Source organism: Caenorhabditis remanei, chromosome X (genome assembly GCF_010183535.1).
Source record: "Caenorhabditis remanei strain PX506 chromosome X, whole genome shotgun sequence".
Classification (NCBI taxonomy): Eukaryota; Metazoa; Nematoda; class Chromadorea; order Rhabditida; family Rhabditidae; genus Caenorhabditis; species Caenorhabditis remanei.
In genome coordinates this window covers 10,369,818-10,389,355 of record NC_071333.1, presented here as the reverse complement: position 1 = coordinate 10,389,355, position 19,538 = coordinate 10,369,818, and the positions used below count along the sequence as shown (strand labels likewise).

Sequence of the window (19,538 nt, the reverse complement as noted above, 5' to 3'; positions counted from 1 at the left end):
GATATTCTGAATCTTGATCTTCGGCCCTGTTAAAAATTCAGAATAAGAAACACCGTTACATTTAAATGTGTCTCGTGGTTTTTGAAATTGTGTTTTATCCTAAACTCCGCAGCAGACAACCTTGTTTTCATTTAGCAAAATTAGAGAGTGTAATAAGTGAATGTAAAAGTGTATTCTTTGAAATCTTCCATATGCTTATCTAATATGAAAATCTTTGCTCGCAATGTTCAACACCTCCTCATTCAAAAGAAACAGTTCACGCGACGGAAAGACTTTGGCAGATGTTGTCTTCACAACACTGATTGAGGATGGAGAGTCCAGACATCACGAGACTAGTCGGTATTCATAGAGCTATTACTTTCCTTTGAGATCGTGGTGCGCATTTTCGAACATCGACGCTCTTCATCTTTCATTTGAATTTTATCATCTGTCGGTGTTGTTTCGTTTGTTCAACTCGAGGCTTTTTTTAGGAGTTAAATTAGCAGATTCACGTAGGAGAGTCTAAAGAAAACTCAAAATAATTTTTCATGCTGAAATTTCCACATTTTGCTTCTAGTTTTAAAAAAATAGGACAGCCTTGAATAACGAGCGCTTTTTCGCGAATTGATTGAATTTTCCTCTAATTTTTTTGATATGATGGGTCCTCCTACTCTTCTTTTGTTTAAATTTTCCTAAAAATTATAGGGAACATCTTGGTGCCGTTAGGAAGACTGTTAGTCATCTGCAAACATGAGTAACACTATTACACAAAAATTGGAATGTAGAACCAGTGCCAAATATTTCAAACAGTTTCCCATTGTTTCTCACCTATTCAATTTTGTATTTCTTCATTTTTAAGTGTCAACGTCTTCATTATTTTCAGAATGAATACTTGGGTTCTTCTTTCGCTTTTAATTGCTTTCGTAGGATGTCAAGCCAACTCAACTACTCGCCAGCCGTTCATCATTGGGGACAACAATCCAGCATCGTGAGTAATTCATCTGTTCATCTAAAGGGAGAAGAGGTCTTTACGATGGTAATATGATATTTTCAGAGTGGAGTACACGGAAGACACCGTCTACTCCTGCGCGCACTTTCTCATTCATCCTGGCCCAAACCAAAACTATGACACCTCCAAAATGATCTCAACTACATGTCAATCGCTGAGTCCGTGCGAATGAATAAATGAATTCGATAATTTATTTTTCAGAAACTCGTTCAAAGCGCTTTTTGAATCAGTTTCCAGTCCTTAAGTGGATCTTCGGCCAGCACCCAGGAGACATCAAAGAAGTTCCGACAATGCTAAAGAAATCAAATGCCAGCTCTACTAGAAGAAGAAATAACAAGTTTCTTGAAGATTCAACTGAATTGAGATTGACACTCTTGAACGGTCTCCCCGCTAAACCACATTCTTTTCTTCGTTTGCTGAAATGGAGTGGATCCGTATGTATCATCAAGTCTCACAAAAACACTATACATTGTTATCTTCCAGGAAATGACGAAATTCTTTGGTTATGAGTCCATCACTCAGGCCTGGCCCGCAATGGCAGTCAAAAAGCTGCAGTGTACCAGTCGGAATAACGCCGAGATTTATGCATGCGGAAGACGAAATTATGGCCGAAAATTTGGAACAAGGAAATCTGTAATTGTTAAATGTAATAATAGTAATACAGGTTATCGTAAGATATTAGATTCTCTCCGTCGGAAATTTCACGGAGCTCGGAACAATATACAAGTACACAAACATTTCGGAATGGGCTGTGGCAGTTGGCAATGAGATAATATCGGTTGACTCCTGTCTTGATTACGTGAGTGATAATACGACAATTTTTCTTATATTAATGTTTTTCAGGGAACATTCCAAGAGTGTACGGTTTCGAGAAACAACACCTGCTCAGTTTCCAACTATGAGAAATGCGACCAAGTTGCTGCACTAACTCCGAACCAGTTATTTGTCAGAAATTTTGACAACGGATTCGTAGTTGTTGCTTCAAATTTGAAAGTAATATTTTCGTAAATGATTTTTCGAAAACAGTAGATATGATTACAGGAGCATGAGTTCACCATTTATGGACACAACAGCACACTCCATATGGTGGATTCCAAGCATCTCTTTGTGAAAATTCCTATGAATCCTAAGGCGACTGAACTTCCAAAGATGCGAACTATCAACCAAGATTCGGTAATCATTTTCAAGCCAATATCTATTTCATTTTAAATTTCCAGGAACTAATCGAAATCAACAACGAGGACCTCAATTACCTGGAAGCTCTTCATGGACCTCATCCGGAAATCATCAAGCACCGCATTCTTCTGAAATCAAAAGCGCCAAATGGTCTTCAAGAGTGCTTTTTATGGATTTCGGTAGGAGTTCTTGTTTTGGCCCACGTTGCGGTCGTTTTGGTCTGGTGGATCACTCGCAGAAACGAGAATAAACAAAAGGAAAGTGTCGTTGTCTTCTCTGAGGAGCAGGTCTGCATCGAATAGTTCTTTATCACAAGTTTTTCTCAAATCATTTATCACAGTGTTATTCATTATTAATCCAATTTCACAACCATTTTGATTTTTTTGAGATCAATAAACATAAAACTACAATTCTATATTTCTTTTAGCTGCATGGACTCCAAAGAATGCTGATGGTCTGGGGGTCTGTCCAGTGTGATCACGTTCTCGCTTGACAATGTGTGAAAATGTAGAAACACAGTTGCCAATAAACAAATCCGCTCGTCCCATTATCGCAAGTGAAGTGTACATGTCGTCTAGTTCTTGTCTGTGAGCTTCAATCTGAAAAATGAATTATTTAGGTATTAGAGATTGACCAGTGGGCACTAGTACCTCATATGGCTTCAGTGCTTCATTGATTTCATCTATCATGTGGTCTTTATCACTGGCCACAAACACCGACTTTGCTCCTATCGATCCCACTTTCTCCACAATCTGAACTTGCTGGTACTATTAACAGATATAATGTACCTGATCCTTTAAGTACTATTAACAGATATAATGTACCTGATCCACAATCTGTTGTTTGTTGGGGATGCACATCTCCTTTGTGAGTTTTCCCAGATGATGACCTTCTCCAAGACACTGTTCAGAAGCAAATAGTGGGCGATTTTTTTCGACGTCAATGTGTTCACATACTCGCACCTAAATTCTCAAGGTTTGAATATTGAATTTCATCTGCAATAAATAAAATCTCACCCAATCGGCATCATTTCTCAAATGTACTGCAACAAATGGTCGTTGAAGATGGTTAGCTATATACTTCTTTGCTTGTTCTGTTATTCTTGAAGACCATCTCAGATACTTCTGAATATTCCACACCTTTCCTTTAGATGGGAACGCCGCTGGAGCACTTGAAAATGCAAGAACTGGGAACTCCTCAGAACTGAACTTCTCGTCCCATTTCTTCCTGCTTCCCAATTGATTCAAATCGAAACCACCAGGAATATCTCCGAAATATTCATCACCGACGAAAGTGACACCAAGGTGATCCCAATATGGTCCAAATGGATTCCCTTCCTTAGCGTGACAACCAGGTTCCGCTTCTTTGTCGTAGATGGCTCTGCGGGGAGTCCAACAGAATGCTGAAAATAGTTTGAAGATACTCAAATGCACTGAAATCAGACTAATACCTTTTCTTTTCTCTGGTGGCCAAACTTTCGGCATTATTTTCTTAGTGAACTCCTGCATTGTTACCACTCGAGTGTATTTTGCAATGCTGCCAACTTGAAAAAGCACTTCAAACGGGACCATATTCTGAAATTTTTTCTTTCAAGAAAAAAGATCTTTTGTGTAAAAACTTACGGTTTCCGGATGCTTGAATTCAATGAAATTGGGTAAAACCAAAGTACGATCCAAGGATTTGGCGAACGCAAGAACTCCTAAGAACTGATCCACTTGATTTCCAAATCGTCCTGCAAAACTTTTGGAATTATGAAATAGTTTCATTTTCAATGTGAAAACTAACCCATGCAGGGACAAAACAGTACATATCCTTTCGGATCGGTTTCATCCTTTGTTGCTACCGAATAAAATGTTGAAAATATATACACTGCTAAAACACGTACAACACGCATGATCACAACCTTCGTATAACCATCTAAAAGTTATAATTCGATTCTCAAAATGATGTAGCGATAAGAGAAAGTTGTAAACGTGTTCGACGTGTTTGCATAGTTGAGACCTCAATCGATAATAACATTACTTTTCAAGATAATCGGAAGCGAGAGACGACATTGTTATGGCGTGTCCAACAAATAAAAAAGACACAGAAAATATATTTATTTGAAGAATAGAAATTTGAAAGAAAAAAAAAAATTCTTCACACCCGATACGGACATCAAGAGTCTTGACATGATCTACTGACAGGTAAGCTTACTAACAAATGGAACGTTGAGGAGGCTGAGAAAAAGAAAAGGCAAATGATGAATAAACAAAAAGTAAACGGAGAGCAGCAGGTTAGATGATGAGAATAAACACGAGGAAGAAAAGGAGAGCCGAGAGCACCATGATCATCTTGCATTGACTTGACTCTGTAAAGAATAGATTTGAATAGAGGACAAGTGAGGAAAATGTTTCCGGTGGCTAAGCAACCTTTGTCATGTGCACATTGTTTTAGAATGCATGCGAGTGGAGCAGTACGGAGAGTATGTGGATGGCAAGCACTGAATATTTCTCTATCTATGCCAGAATGAGCGGCACCGTTAGTTCTCGGGGTGGAATAGTAAGGAATAGGTGGATTGGGAGCTTCGAAAGAGAAACGTTGCATTTTTAGAGTTTATCTTAGAAAATCCGGAGATAGGAATGAAAGGTGGCGATTGTTTCTGCTTTGTTATGTGACAATTTCAAATTTTATATGTTCTCAGACAACCGTTTGATCAAAAACAACTGCTCCGACAGCCACATGAAGCTTTTAGACATATTGTTGCATTGTCCCTTACCATCTTCCAGGTGAGTCAGCTTTGCCATTTTCTTCATCGCAGTGTCCAGTCGTGTCTCCGCGTATTCCATCTCTTGTCCAAGGTCGTCGAGCATTCTGTAATATGAATCATTAGCAAATACTGATTGCGCAAGTAGGTAATAGTCGAAATGTATACTGAAGTAACAACGGGAACTATGTATCGTTAGGGTGTTGTGAGGATTTTGATCAGTGCTACTTTTCAGCCGTCATCCGATCAAAACATAACCAACACTTGACTGAAATTTGATCGGATCTATATCAACATCCGGTATAATTCGAGAAACATTCGAAATTGCAAGACCTGAGCAAGATCCGGATCAGAACTTAAATCCATTACAGTTATCTAATAAGAGGTATGTCACCACAATGTCGATGCTTCTGGAAACCACTTCTCTGAACTCACATTGACTGTTGATCCAATTCATCACCAATCATTGTAGTCATCCCTCGTAATGTCCGTACCGAGTTGCCCACAAGTTCCAATTCCTCATCTTGTTCTTGTATTATTTGCTGTAATTAGCAAAATTAACGTCAGATACAATCTCTAGTGACACCTACCTCTTGTCTAGATAATAATTGACCAGCCGATGAGGGCACTTCATCTAAAGAGATCTCTTCTTCATTTAATTTTGAGTATCGGTAGTTGCTCATGTTTCTGAAACTCAATATTGATGAGTATGAGGTTTTTGAAGTTTCTGAAAGTCAACGAGATACAACAGGAGGTATGAAACCTCAAATAACCAATTTCAACACAAAACCAAAAAATGAAAATATTTTTCTTATCACTGAATATTAAATGAGTTAAACACAAAAAGCTATAAAATAACTAAACCAAATTATCACTGCGATAAAAAGTGAAAAATCCACAAAATTTGATATGAACCAGAATACTAATACACCAAGGCAGACGCTGAACCCGTGAAGCTTCACAGTTTCTTGATAAAAAAGAAAAAAGTATATACAACACAAAAAAAGATGAATTTCTGATACAAATCTACTCTATTTCTTATCAATCACTTTCATCTCGGCCATCGGAACCTTCAACACGCTGCCCATTGCTTTCAGTATAGATTTGCTGGCGGCGTTTGGCGATCCCATTGAATGGAGAAACTGGGTGAATATATTGCGGAGGTAGTCGATTTCACTCGTACACGATAACATTTGAAGTTTGCCTGAATGAATGAAAATATGGATACAATACTAGAGAGCAGACGGTATACCTTCTAATACGCGAACCTTCTCCGTCATTTCTTCGTTTCGAGCAACGGATTCCAGTTGACGCGACATGGATACCGATTCATTCTCACGAAGACGTATTTCGACATCCATCAGTTGTTTCCTGGAAGAAAAATGTTGTGCGGGGGAGACTTCGAGTGTTTCAGGAGCAGAGAAATCGGGAAACGTGTCCTAGCAACATATGAAACGCGCTCTCAGGAAATGGCTTCTTCTCGAAACGTAGCCAACGACAAAAAATCATTGGCTGTGGCGTTTTCGCATTTCCGATTATGAGACAATCTCTCCCACTTACCTCAACTCCTGGATGTCGAACTCCTTCTTTGTGAGTTGATTCTCGTAGTACACATTCTTTGAGTCGGGGTCGTTTGGAACTGTCGTGTCGTCTTGGGAGAATGTTCTGCTCCGTCGCCGAGCAGCAGCATCTTCATCGTGTGTTGAAGAACGATTGTGTCTTGAGATCTTACGCGGATTCTGCGATCTTTCCATTTTTTCATGTCTCAGTGTCACTAGCATTTTTCTGAAAAAGAACGTTTATGTTCCCTCGCATCTTTCTTTAGACACTCCCTTACCTAAACGCCTCAATTTCTTGGTCTCTTGATTCAATTTCCTCTTGGGCACAGCGTCTTTGACGGAGTACTTCCTCCTCCAACTCATTCCTTTTACTCTTCTCCAATCTCAAACTATCCTTGATTCTGCTCACTTCTTCTTTTTGAATAGATATCTCGTTGTCACGTTGTGAAATATCCTCTTCCATCTTCTCAAACTTTTTCTCTATGTCAGATCGAAACGAGTCGTTGCAATTGATTTTGTCGTTCAGAACTCGAATTGTTCGTTCCAACTGAAACAAATCAAACGATTTCATATTATTTATTTTTTTAGAACTCACGTTTGTTATCTGTAACTGCTGGTTTTTCACTTGATCCGACTTTGCGTTGTCTTGAACAGCCTTCTCAATAAGTACAAGAACATCATCCCGGAGAGTCGGACAGCAGAATTCTGAAAATATAAGTGGTGATTTTTGTTTTGATTATGGCAGCCTACCGAGAGGATTTTGGTTGTCTTTTTTGAATTTCTCATACTCTTCACTCATTCCATCTCGAAACCAAAACTCGTCGACTGGTGACATCGATCTTTTTTTCTCAACATGCTCAAGACTCTGAAATGAATAAAATTAGTATAAACTATTGAGAAAGCGACAGAGTAATCAATCTTTTCATGAACATGATAGTTCCTAGCGTACATTAATCTTCATTCTACATGACTAGATGTATTTTCAAACTAGTCGCTCCAAAATTACTTTTGTTTTGTTGATGATATTGAGCTACCAGTAAGGCAAGATCTCTACCTCTTTGAGCTGCATGTTCTCTCCTCTGAGTGTTGCAATAATTGAGGACAACTCTGAGATTTCCTCCTCTTTGGCGTCGCACCGTTGTGAAAGACTCATTATTTGACTCTGCAATCAAGTTTTTGATGAAAAGCAACTAATTATAAACGCGATACCTCCAACTTTGAGATTTTCGCATCGTCTTCCATTGTCGCTGAAGATAGTTTTTTCGGAGCTTCCTCTTCGTCTCGTTTCTGATCCAATTGAAGTGATGCAAACTTCCGTTCCAAGAATATTGACCGGCCATGAGCATCTTCGTATAGCTTCTTGAACTGTTCTCTTTCTGCTTCTAGTTGCTTGTTGGCCAGCTGAAAAACGTGGTATTTGTGATATTTACTGCAGTTTGTAAAAATTACATCTATTAGTCAAAGTTTACTTTCTCCCTGAGGGTTCATACAAAAACTCGCAAATTTTTTGTATGATATGTTTCAGAAAATACTTGTTGAGTATATACTCACCTCCATTTTATTATCGCTGGTAGAATTACTCTTCAGCTGATTTTCCAACTGTTGCAATCGTTGTTCATATTTCCTTGTCATCAACATCTCCTTCCGCAGTTTCTGTTCCAACTCTGCCACATGAAAACTGCTGTCGCCATTTTTAGTGGATAGACTATTGGGTATACTTTCTGCTTCAGCCAACCGTTTTTTCAGTTCTTGGTTTTCTTTCTGCAAGGAGACAGTACAGGAACGGACTCATCCAAAAATCAATAGGTGACCCACTCACCAACACAGAATTCCTCGCAAGGACCAACGCATTCTCTTTACTTTGGAATTCCTTTGTGAGTAATGCAGTTTTTTGTTTCAAATCGTTGACATCGGTGGATCCTGGCTGAAATTTTGAAAATATAAGAGATTAATCAGATTTAATATTTAAAAATCATACTTTGACTTCTGCACATGCGAAACCAGCAATAATATTGGCTAAGTTCTCCTTTTCCGCTTTTAACGCTTTGCAACTTTCTACCGCCACTGAAAAAAGTTCATTTGAATCTTGATACAAATAAAACAGTTACCTCTCAAATTTTTCTCATACAACGCAAGTTTCTGTCGTTCTGCTTGTAGATCCGAGGTTAATTTTTCAACGGAACCCATTGACGATATTGCTATTCTGAAATAAAAACACTTGCATGCAAACTATAAAATCAATAACATTAGTTCTGTCGAAAAAATTCTTCCACAATGTTACATTTCTTTGCGGATGGCAAGATATTAAGCGAATAAGACACGCAACAACCGGTTTAGAGTGATGGCAAAACGTGGGGACACAGTGGAGAGTGTGTGTCGATTTACGATAAAGAGAGAGGGGTGCGTCATTTCGGAGCATTGTTCGGACCAAAATTGGCATGGATTGTTTCTTTCAAGCAATGACACGTCTAATGTTCTTGATATTGCATGAAATTTGATTCATACTTTGACTTTGACAATGGCAAGTTTGAAAAAAAATCAATGTATACTGTAGTAGTGTAGTAACACTTTCATAGCATTCTAAAGTTAACTGTTCCAACCTGATTCTGTATAAAACATCTTTCCGATACATTGCTTGATAAAAGAATGTAATTTTAGGGAACCTTTTGTAAAAGTGCAGAAAGACTTACAACCGGTTATTTGCGTGTTTGCTTTTCGAAACCAAAGACCAGAAATGTTTTTCGCATCCACTTTCTCCTTTTCTCTTACGCAACTAAAATAGACGCATAGAAGCTTTATGCACATCTTGCAACTCTTCTTCTATTCATGTATCTCCTTAAAAATTGTATTATTCTTTTAGTTGATAATGTTTTTATGGGGAGTATCGCATTCTGTCATTATACATATAAAATTTTCCCAATTAAAAAAATGAGTAAGAGAAAAATCTTTTTGTACAAAAGGCTTTTTATATCATGATTCCAGAGAAATATGTTTTACTCATTCATTCTCTAATGACCAATGACTCCAAATAATTTGTGAAAGAAACCTTTTTTTTTGAATTTAAAAACATTCCAGTTTTCTTTTTATTTCCTGTAAACTTCCAGTTTGAATCAGATCTAGCGATAACCGATTTTTCTAATCCATTTATTCTAATAGACCTGTCCAACATGTTTCAACTACTCGTTACCGTTACTGAATAGATACAAAAAAATCATTGCGGACAATTGTCAAATTGAGTGAGTGCGATGCAAGTTGCATACTGAAAAGATAAATATTATACAACAATTGTGGCATCAGTACTAGTTTTGTTTGCGTAACAACAATTGAAAACGAATCATCACGACGATTTCGATGCGCAATATACGATTCATTTTGTTATATTTGGGTGAATGAGTACGATTTTTGTGTGCTGTAGGTTCTTCATATTTCAATTGTTTGACTGACTCGTATTACTTTTTACTAAAGTTTTTCCAAAAAACTGTAGTTCATGTAGGTCAACTATACATTCGATCTCTCGCCCTGACACTGATCTTATTGACGTCGAGGACGTAAAAACTTATGCAAATATTTTTGTGTTGATTCGTGTCATCATTACTAAAGTGTTAAGGGGAAGTTGTAATGTTAAGGTGTTCTTATCGGGCGGAAACTATATTTTTAAGAGTTCGAAGTCGACTTATAAGGATAATATAAAAGTAAACCTGAAAACAGCTGCTTTCATAGTCTTTGATAATTTACTACCTCCACCGTTGTAAACTAATCCTAGTAAAGTTTCCATTGCATTATATTTTTCCACTTTAATTTGGACAGTGACCATTTTATGTGTCGCGTTTTCAAAAATCACGCTCCTAATAACACATCACCTTCCACCTGGACCAGATGTGGTTTGGTGATTAAGTCTTTTTCGGAATTCTGGCAGAAGTTTTCTTTTATGTGGATTCTTGGGAAAAATAATGTGAAGACACAAATTTAGTACTTGCAGTAGGATGACAGTTGACCTCTGTTAAAATCAATACTATACTTTTGAATCTTCCAATCATTTTGTATAGCAGACAAAAATAATCCAAGACAAGAACCGGTGTTGCTTTTGAATAGAAAGTTAGCAAAAATCTGACCTGCACTTTCTAATTCATTCATTCATGAAAGAAATTAAGTATAAAAGTTCCCCTTTTTGAGTTTTCTTATTTAAGGTTTCTACGATTATCAGAACAATTTCTTGTATAATTTTTGTTAGGATTGCAGTAAGCATAACAATTATCTAAATAACTTAACATTTGATTTCAGTTTTTTTTTCCTTCTTTCAGAAATAAAAGTCAAAAAATAAAGTTTCCAGTGTATTAGTGCGGTTTCAAAACATAACCTTAGACTTTGAACACATATTCTGTTCTAACAGTTACAGACGCTTTATGAGTGTGTTTCATGTGGACTTTTTTCAAACAAGTGATTTTTGATCACATCCCTCCAAAACGAATCAGACGTGAGTTAAGAAAAAACCTTTTTGATATTCACCGAAACATGTTTTCTGTGTAATTGATTCATCTGAAGATGATCTATTTGAAATGATCCTATCCCCCAATTCATTTTCTCATGAACCATTTGTCATTCAGAAGTTTTCATCTGAGGGTGTTTCCCAACTGTCTTATCTTCTCGTAACCATTTCTATCTTCCTCTATTAGTCATCAAATCTTTTTTCTCTCCTTCTTTCTGTCCCTTTTCCGATTACTCATCGATAAGTTAACACCCACTCTTCTTTTCTATGTTGAAAAACTGCATATAATGAAAAGTGGGTCATTCGTTCATTACCTCTTCATCTTGACGCCCCAAATTGTCTCTGGGTGTTTCGCCGTCCGTGTGTTCGTTTTCTCCTCTTTTCTGTTTTTCGTTCGTTTCCTGTCACTATCCCTATCCTTCCGATGAATCAATCAAGTTTACAGTCAAAAACTGTGATTTTGTGAGATGCGTTGTTGGAGGATTAGATTCTAATATGCAAATGAACCGAGGATTTATGCAAATCTGAATTGTAACATGACGGAGGGAACACGTAGGTTAACGACATCGTATTTTGGTTTCAGTTGATTCACCGTCAAATTTTTTTAACTGTAAAAAGACTATACGATTTTTAAAAGCCATTTCCGTTTCCTATCATTTCTTTGAAAAAGAAATTCAAATTTCGCAATTCAAAATTGATTCAAAGCACTTGCTTATCTTCACAGTACGATTGCTGACGTAGTTCTAACTTTCAAACCATTTTGCACAAACGGCCATAGAATACTATACGATTCGCAAAGATAAACAACCGAGTGGTTTTGTTTTCTAAACTTTTCGTGAATTTTCTTATCAATTTCCAAATTTGAATAAAAATTGCTGACGTAATCATTCTCGGAAACTTGCATGAAAAGTTCATGTGAACGATGGAACTGTAGAATTGAACTGGTTAGTGTACACTGTAAAGGCCGAAAGAACAGAAATCGTCGCTTTCACTAACTAATACTTCAATTGAACTTCTTTTTTCTCTTTTCCCTTTCACTTGTCATTTTCCAGACTAAAGTGTTTCGGGGATTCTGGAACCTTCTCTCTTTTCTTTCTATTCGCGTCCTCGTTTCGGTTTGTCCTTGGCATTTAGCATTCAGTATTAGGGCGTCAAGAATATATGGCATGCAGTCGTAGGGGGCGATATTCTTCTTCCATTCAATTTTCAAGTGCCACACCCTATTCAATTCAGTCTGTCCTTTTTCGTTTACCAATCGACTTGACACTGATTTATTGTTTCCGTTGTTCATTGATGATCTGAGTTCCTCCTACAGTAAGTTAGTTACGAAATCATGAATTGAGCGGACGGCGCCGCGATCAATCCAAAAAACATATATTTGCCAACAAGGGCAAAGTGACTAATGACGGAGACAATGTGTGGTCGGCGCAACTTAGTCCACCACCCCCACTGTTTCTCAACTCCAAAAGATGAGCTGAACGGTAAGCACCGAACACTCCCTGTCTCGTTTTTTTCGTGTGTTGTGAGTGTGTACGAACCTGTGTCGCCGCTCCTCTGGATTTTTCCGGTTCATTCATCCCTAGGTTTTACCCATTGTCAAATTGAACACCATGTTTATGTCTTTTTCACCTCATGTTCATAACATCATTTAGCATTGTGTTCTTCGTCATTTGCACTCCACATTCGTTTCCGGTGTGTTAGAAGCAAAACGTCATGTCTCGGCCGAGTATAGCAATAAACTCATCTGATGTAAACAAAAAAATGCAAGGGTTTGTAGCTCTTCCGGCTATTCACCAATTGACTGCAAAAGTGTCAAAATGACGAGAAGATTAGAGCGGCCAGGCGTGAAGAAATGGCAAGGTTTTATCAGAAAAGAAATACATTCAGGTTATCATTCTGGTTTCAGAATCAGTAACTTCTAAAGCAATTTTAGAATTTAAAAATTTTCATTTCGTAATATTGTACTTAGAAAATTAGGATGACTACTCTTTGTTTGCAGTTAGTGCATTTTGAAACTTCCCAGTTGCACTTTAATAACATGAACTCTAGTGATAATTTATTTGTACTTTTTATCTGCTTAACACCACATGAATCTTCTCTAATTTTTCAAATTTTCCATTAGCACTAAAGCAAATGTCGAACTTCAATTTCTTCTTCTCCTGATATTCTTATTTCGGCGAGCACTTTCCTTATTCCTATGTTCTTATCAATCAGAAACTCAACAAGCACTGTGAAATAGACGGAGAGGGTTATAAAAGCAAGACATACAATACACAGGTCATTTTAGTACATGGACACGACCACGCCTTATCTTAAATCACCATAAAAGTGTAATTGAGCTGATAACTGCATGATGGCCGCCTTCGTCCAATCTTCGCCATCCTTTCATACAAAACTATACGATTTCACTTCCTCTCTACTTTTTCAACTACTTTCAATTCTAATTGTTCATGCTGTTTAGTTAGTCACCCTCTGAACGCAACTGGTGTTGAGGCGTTCTCCAGGTATTTGTCGAGTGTTTTTTTTTCTTCCGTCTTCTACCGGTCTATTTTGACTCATACTGGTAAATGGATTGGGTGGGTTGATACAAATAAGTAGTTTCGTTCTGCATTTTTTCTCTTTTTTCCTGAATTCAACAAAAAATCTATTTGATTTTCTCGAGTTATTTCAACTTATCATCATCAAAGTTTTTGGTACAGTTTCACCCCTTTTCTCCACTCCTACGTCTTAATCAAAAGTGAGGAAAACTGTGTGGCATTTACGTTGACTCTAATTCGAAAAGATAACAATTTTCTTAGGCGTCGCACTTTCCTCTTTCCTCCTGTCTTTCCTCATTGAATCGATGTGGTTCTCCCACCCCAGGACCGGCTTTTGGCATCCCAAAAAAATGTTCGTGTCCTACCTACCCTTCATCTCTTTTTGTTCTCCCATTTCATCTTCCTATAAATTAGTTCCCTTGAACTACTTCCACTATTATCACAGTGTTGTTTTTATTTCATTCGTATACTTTACGTACATCATCGTTTAAATAAGTCAGACTTCTTATGCATTCTACCGTCAATGCACTGCCCCCACAAAGTCCAAACTCATCACTTCCATTTCTTTTTTTCAGTTGAGAACAATGGTTGTCGAGCAGAAAGAGCAGGAGCCTATTGTTAAGATGCGCGAGCGCAACGTCAATGCTGCCGCTCACTCAGCTCTCGCTCGTGGAATTGAGGCCCTTAATGAAGGAGAAGTCACCGAAGAGACTGAGGGTCAGCTCCATCAAGTCTGATTATTTCAACCATACATTAATGTATTTTTGTAGAAATCCGCAAGTTGGACACCCAACTTGATCATCTTAATGACTACATGTCTAAGATGGAAGAGCGTCTGAAGGCACACAACGACAGAATGATGGAAACATTGAAGCAACAAAAAGAAGAGCGCGAGAAGAGACGTCGCAGCTTCCACGAGGTGTGATAATCCACTTTGAAAGGAAGTGAGACCCCCACTTAGAGTTATATGCAGAAGTAGTACTTTTACTTTTTCTCACAAAAAAGGTGTTTGGATGAGTGCACAAAAACAAAAACACGTACTGGTTAACAAAAATTTGTAGTTAAAGTTCTACTAAATCCGTGTGAAGTACCCTAAAGCATGTTTCCGGCTTCTCCTAGAACACAAAATACAAACTTTCGAAACTAGAAACAGAGCAATATTTTCAGCGCATGTCTCAAAACCAATCGGAAGATGAGGAATTCAAGAAGAAAATGAGCAGCATCCTGGAAAGAGTCCAATCTGTCAAGCGCACCAAGGAATAAACCAGAATACTTTCCGAACGAACTTGTACAATTCTAATATATTCCTTTGAAGTTTCATTCAACGTCGTTCTCTATTAATCACCCCCTCATCATGTTTTATTTTCACTTTTTTCTTTAAATCAACTGTCTCATAGTCAACTGAAATGACGTGATTCATTCAATTAACTATGATTTTTTGTCTGTCACCTGTTCCAAATAATCACCTAACTATTAGCCTTTTCTCTTTCTGAGCTTTGCTTGTTCGCTGAATTCAATGCAGATGTGTTTGGAAATAAAGTTGAAATGCGTTCCGAATGACGCGAATGTTCAATGAGTGTTTTGATTACGTTTGAAGGTTATTAATTGATTGTTCAGGTGCTAATATGATAAGATAAACTTCCGATTTTACGGTGATCACCAGTTTGTTAACAGAGAACAGGAAAAAAGAAGAGGAACAACAACATTATGAGCCGGGAAATAAACAAAAATTGCAGTACTGGCTCTGATTTTTTCTTTTGGAAAATATAAGAACCCTTGAAAAGAAGAATTCGGAACTCCTATTTTGTTTCGGAAAATTTGAGTCTAGACAGAACATTGGTATTCAGGTCACATAATGATTTTTTGAAAAGTCAGAACAACATTCAGGGTTTTCACAAAAATAATGCAAACTTTATTTATATTTTTAATCGTCCTTGTTTTCGAAACTTCGACTATACATGGATGTGTTAAAAAAAACAACACGCAGAACCGTTTATAGTTCAAACAACTGTTCTATCCGTTAATATGACAAGCTTGAGTATTACATTTGAAACAGTTCAGTCCCCAGTTTCTTATTCATAGTAAGTTTTCATAATGTTTGTTGTTTACGATTTTCGGCATATTTCAACAAGTTTCCCACAAGTTTTTACTACAAACTGTGGTCTACTAGTTACTCGTAAGAAAATACGTGCGTTTCTCCGTTGTTCTTGCAAAAATTTGAGACTGAGGTTCGACCTACACGGGATGATTAATGTGAGGATAATGACCAGATTTCTGATTTGCACATATTCGGAAAGTCGGAAAATTACGTAACACAAACATATGCTTTCTTCATTATTCAATAGAGAAAATCCAGAATCTACTCCTACAGTAGCGAGCAAAAGTGAGTACCCCTAGGTACTTTTATGTGTAACTCAGCTGAATCGAGTCCGTTTTGCCTAAACTTTTTTTTGAAAGGAAGCCAAAATATTCAGCAATACGAATATAGGTTTTTTGAAAAACTTCCATCACTGATTTTTTCGATAATCGATTTTTCCTGATCATGATTTGAAAACCCGAAAAAAAACTTTATATTTTTCTCTTGGAGTTATTGAGTTTTTGATGTCAAAATGATGGAACAAGTTCAAATAAACAAAAAATTATGTTGAATTGGCTTCTCAACTCCTGAGCATCGTGCTAGAGCTCCAGAAGTCAAAAGTAGTGCATTCGAAAAAATCTTCATAACTCCTCAAAAAAGGCTTCAAATTAGCCGAAACATGCACCAAAAGACGTGTCTTGAGTTTTTCTACAAACAAACATGAAAAAATTACAGATTAAAAAAAAATCATTTTTCTAATTTTTTCACTAAAAAATTTTTTTAATTCACATTTTTTCTCAATTTCTGGTATTTTCTGGATGAAAAACAAACATAACTTTCAAATACTGCATACAAGATGCTTTATCACACATAATAAAACACATTTATGTGTTCCTTGTTCGTGTTGTAGTCACAAAATACCAGAAGTTGAGAAAAAATAGGAATTAAAAAAAAATTTTAGTGAAAAAATTAGAAAAATTATTTTTTCTTAATCTGTAATCTTTTGATGTTGGTTTGTAGAAAAACTTAAAACACGTCTTTTGGTGCATGTTTCGGCTAATTTGAAGCCTTTTTTGAGGAGTTATGAAGATTTTTTCGAATGCACTACTTTTGACTTCTGGAGCTCTAGCACGATGGTCAGGAACTAAAAACCTAATTCAACATAATTTTTTGTTTATTTGAACATGTTCCATCATTTTGACATTAAAAACTCAATAACTCCAAGAGAAAAATAAAAAGTTTTTTTTCGGATTTTCAAATCAAGATCAGGAAAAATCGATTATCGAAAAAATCAGTGATGGAAGTTTTTCAAAAAACCTATATTCGTATTGCTGAATATTTTGGCTTCCTTTCAAAAAAAAGTTTAGGCAAAACGGACATGATTCAGCTGAGTTACACATAAAAGTACTTAGGGGTACTCACTTATGCTCGCTACTGTATATACATTCATTTCAATAACTACCGAAGAACTCATTCATGTTTTTATATTGATGTCTAGTTGATAAGATGAATGAAATCAATCAGAACGCAATCATGAGCGCAGTGAAGAGTCTGTAATCTTTATCCGGAAACGTTTCGACCAGTCCCTGATTCAGTTCTTTTGTCTTTGTTGTTGTGGATGCTGTCCGAAAAATTGTTGCATGCTGCATCATTTTCTAGAGGATAAATAAAGGAGAAGAAAGCAACAAAACCTAAATAATTCATCTAATTAACTTTTTGACCCTCCGGAAAAATAGCAAATATCATGTAAGAACACGTCATTTTTCTTCGTTGTTGGTCCCGGTTTTATGAGCGTTGGACCTCCTTCATGGTTTTAATTACGTTTCTGACCAACAGCCCCCACAAACAAACTTCCTGAATTTTTGACGTTTCCTTCATATTTTGAGCTAACGTTAATCTATGTTCACAGACGTTTTTCAATTCAGGACGTGTAGCCAAGAAGCGAGACCACTAAATCTGTCTAGACGATGTCGAGAGTTTAGAGAACACAACAGGAAAACAACTGACACCTAAAAATGGAGCATAAGTGTATGCGACTTTCCATTCCTGTCTGTTCGAAATCACCTGTGGCAACCGGAAAACCAGAAACATGTGAAAATATCGCAGACAGAATGTTTTCAGAGATCTTCTTCACACTTGGAATGTCGGTCTATCAAAAACGGCTGAAATTGAAAAGTAGACGGTTTGACCTTTGTGAATGTCTACAAGGTTCCTACTTGAATTTCTAAAAGTCTGAAAAGCTGTCTGTTTCATCTGTCCGGGTAAAAGTAAATGTGATTCATTTCCCGTTCAAACTTTTTTTGGAGTTTGTGAAAGGGACATGTGAAAAACAAAATTGCCATGGTTAATAAGCATGCTCTTTCATGCTGAAAATGGTATTTTTGTTGATTCGAACTTCAGTGTACAATAAACTTTTGTGTTTCGAAACATCGAGAAGAAACGAGATCACAAAACTGAGCACAACAAAAAACAAAATTTGTACTCGAGTCTGAGAATGTACTTTGATGGAAGAAACGAGCTTGATCTATATAGTTTCATAATGTTGAATCATTCTATTTGAAGTACGTATCTATTCCAAAGGACCGTCCAGTTTCCTGCAGATGACCACTTTTGTAATACAAGTGCCTCAATCAAATTCCAATTTCAAACAATAATGAAACATTAAAATTATATCATTCTTGTTGGGTAATACGACTTAACTGCTATTATCTTATCTTTAAGCTATTTGAAAATAAACCGATTCAAGCAGATTTTAATTTCTGTTCACAAGATTTTCTGAATCAGCTAGTTCCCTCTTCGAAAAGTTTCGTGTCTTAAATTTTAGTTTTAATTTAAAAAACTGTTTTTATTACATGTAGGAGATCCATTTCAGATTTGTCGAACGCCAAGCCAAAATAGACAACACAGTTCGGAATAGAAAAGTTTGCATTATAAAACAGTCTAATTGCTGAAAATTTCTTCGATTTTTAAAAGTATTCTAAAAAACAATTTAAGCATAGACAAAGGTGATTGTGTGGGAGTTGGAAAATACAGAGTATGGGAGACAGTAGTCTATTAATTTCTAGATCAAATATGAAGAAAAAAATAAACCGTAAAAAATAAGACAAACTATATAATTTAGAAACTAATTATTCTATGTGCTGATGAGAGTCGTCCAGTGATGTAATCATCATAGTCGTCCAGTGATGTAAACTTCAAGTAGGAGTTTTGCTCGTGTTATCCAGTTGTCAGATAGCAAGAATTGCGGTAGGTTCTTCATTTATTAAAAACCGGGTTGAAGAAGTACGTCAGCACTCTGAAAAAAAATGTTTCTGGAAAATGTTATTCTTCAGAATGCGATTCATTGCAGCTGGAGATTCATTATCGTGCAGTTAACTTGATGCACCACCAAAATTTCTATCAAATTCCCGGGAGATCTTTCTCTAAAATCTGAAAAATTTCAAAGCCGATTTCTCAATTTTTCAGTTTATTATTCACTGTTTAAAGTACACCAAATATTATCTGAAGAGAAGTGGAATAGATGGGTACAGAGTGAACAAGGGAAACAATGGTGAAACAGGAAACTGAAAAAGAGAAGTAACTGAGGAGGGAAACTACACCGAACTGTGTGTACTACAAGGTAGATTAGAAGGAGGTCGGGAGTTTAGAGAGGAAGGAGAGAGACGGAGGTGACATTAGAAATCAAAATCACAAAAACTTCCTAAATATTCTGATACAGAGGAAGAATTGAAGGGAGAATTTAGGATATTGATTGAGAGAGGGAGAAAATTGGTTGATATCTAAGGAATGATTACCAAAACAAGAGGTATATAAAATGAACATATTAAATGTTTCGAATTTGGTCAACAATACAGCCGAGTTAATGAAGGGAAACAACAGCAAGAAGGATATTTCCATCAGGAATGATTGAAAAAAGAGTGGAAGAAAAAGAAGGGATGCGATGAAGAGATGAGGAATCAGTGTGTCGGA

General features: G+C 36.7%; 6 protein-coding genes across 6 annotated transcripts; 2 read left to right on the top strand and 4 right to left on the bottom strand.

The window, feature by feature from the left end:
- Nucleotides 1-863: 863 nt before the first annotated feature.
- GCK72_024048 (uncharacterized protein) lies at nt 864-2,466 on the top strand (the record flags this gene model as incomplete). The annotated part of the gene is made up of 8 exons (XM_003118261.2): nt 864-967; nt 1,034-1,146; nt 1,190-1,422; nt 1,472-1,621; nt 1,671-1,787; nt 1,832-1,981; nt 2,030-2,161; nt 2,206-2,466. The coding sequence occupies 8 exons, from the start codon at nt 864-866 to the stop codon at nt 2,464-2,466; spliced, it is 1,260 nt and encodes a 419-aa protein (XP_003118309.2).
- A 102-nt stretch (nt 2,467-2,568) lies between these two features.
- Nucleotides 2,569-4,058, bottom strand: GCK72_024047 (uncharacterized protein; the record flags this gene model as incomplete). Its single annotated transcript, XM_053735691.1, has 7 exons — nt 2,569-2,763; nt 2,815-2,916; nt 2,989-3,126; nt 3,181-3,566; nt 3,615-3,738; nt 3,787-3,896; nt 3,950-4,058. 7 exons carry the CDS (start codon nt 4,056-4,058, stop codon nt 2,569-2,571), a joined length of 1,164 nt encoding a protein of 387 aa, XP_053579257.1.
- Nucleotides 4,059-4,440: 382 nt separating this feature from the next.
- GCK72_024046 (uncharacterized protein) lies at nt 4,441-4,750 on the bottom strand (the record flags this gene model as incomplete). Its single annotated transcript, XM_053735690.1, has 2 exons — nt 4,441-4,514; nt 4,576-4,750. The coding sequence occupies 2 exons, from the start codon at nt 4,748-4,750 to the stop codon at nt 4,441-4,443; spliced, it is 249 nt and encodes an 82-aa protein (XP_053579256.1).
- Nucleotides 4,751-4,833: 83 nt separating this feature from the next.
- GCK72_024045 (uncharacterized protein) lies at nt 4,834-5,593 on the bottom strand (the record flags this gene model as incomplete). Its single annotated transcript, XM_053735689.1, has 3 exons — nt 4,834-5,017; nt 5,346-5,452; nt 5,501-5,593. The coding sequence occupies 3 exons, from the start codon at nt 5,591-5,593 to the stop codon at nt 4,834-4,836; spliced, it is 384 nt and encodes a 127-aa protein (XP_053579255.1).
- Nucleotides 5,594-5,941: 348 nt separating this feature from the next.
- Nucleotides 5,942-8,656, bottom strand: GCK72_024044 (uncharacterized protein; the record flags this gene model as incomplete). The annotated part of the gene is made up of 12 exons (XM_053735688.1): nt 5,942-6,114; nt 6,163-6,281; nt 6,471-6,695; nt 6,748-7,016; nt 7,065-7,174; nt 7,220-7,334; nt 7,524-7,631; nt 7,679-7,870; nt 8,021-8,230; nt 8,289-8,393; nt 8,448-8,533; nt 8,578-8,656. The coding sequence occupies 12 exons, from the start codon at nt 8,654-8,656 to the stop codon at nt 5,942-5,944; spliced, it is 1,791 nt and encodes a 596-aa protein (XP_053579254.1).
- Nucleotides 8,657-14,076: 5,420 nt separating this feature from the next.
- Nucleotides 14,077-14,755, top strand: GCK72_024043 (uncharacterized protein; the record flags this gene model as incomplete). Its single annotated transcript, XM_003117892.1, has 3 exons — nt 14,077-14,209; nt 14,263-14,411; nt 14,660-14,755. 3 exons carry the CDS (start codon nt 14,077-14,079, stop codon nt 14,753-14,755), a joined length of 378 nt encoding a protein of 125 aa, XP_003117940.1.
- Nucleotides 14,756-19,538: the final 4,783 nt, after the last annotated feature.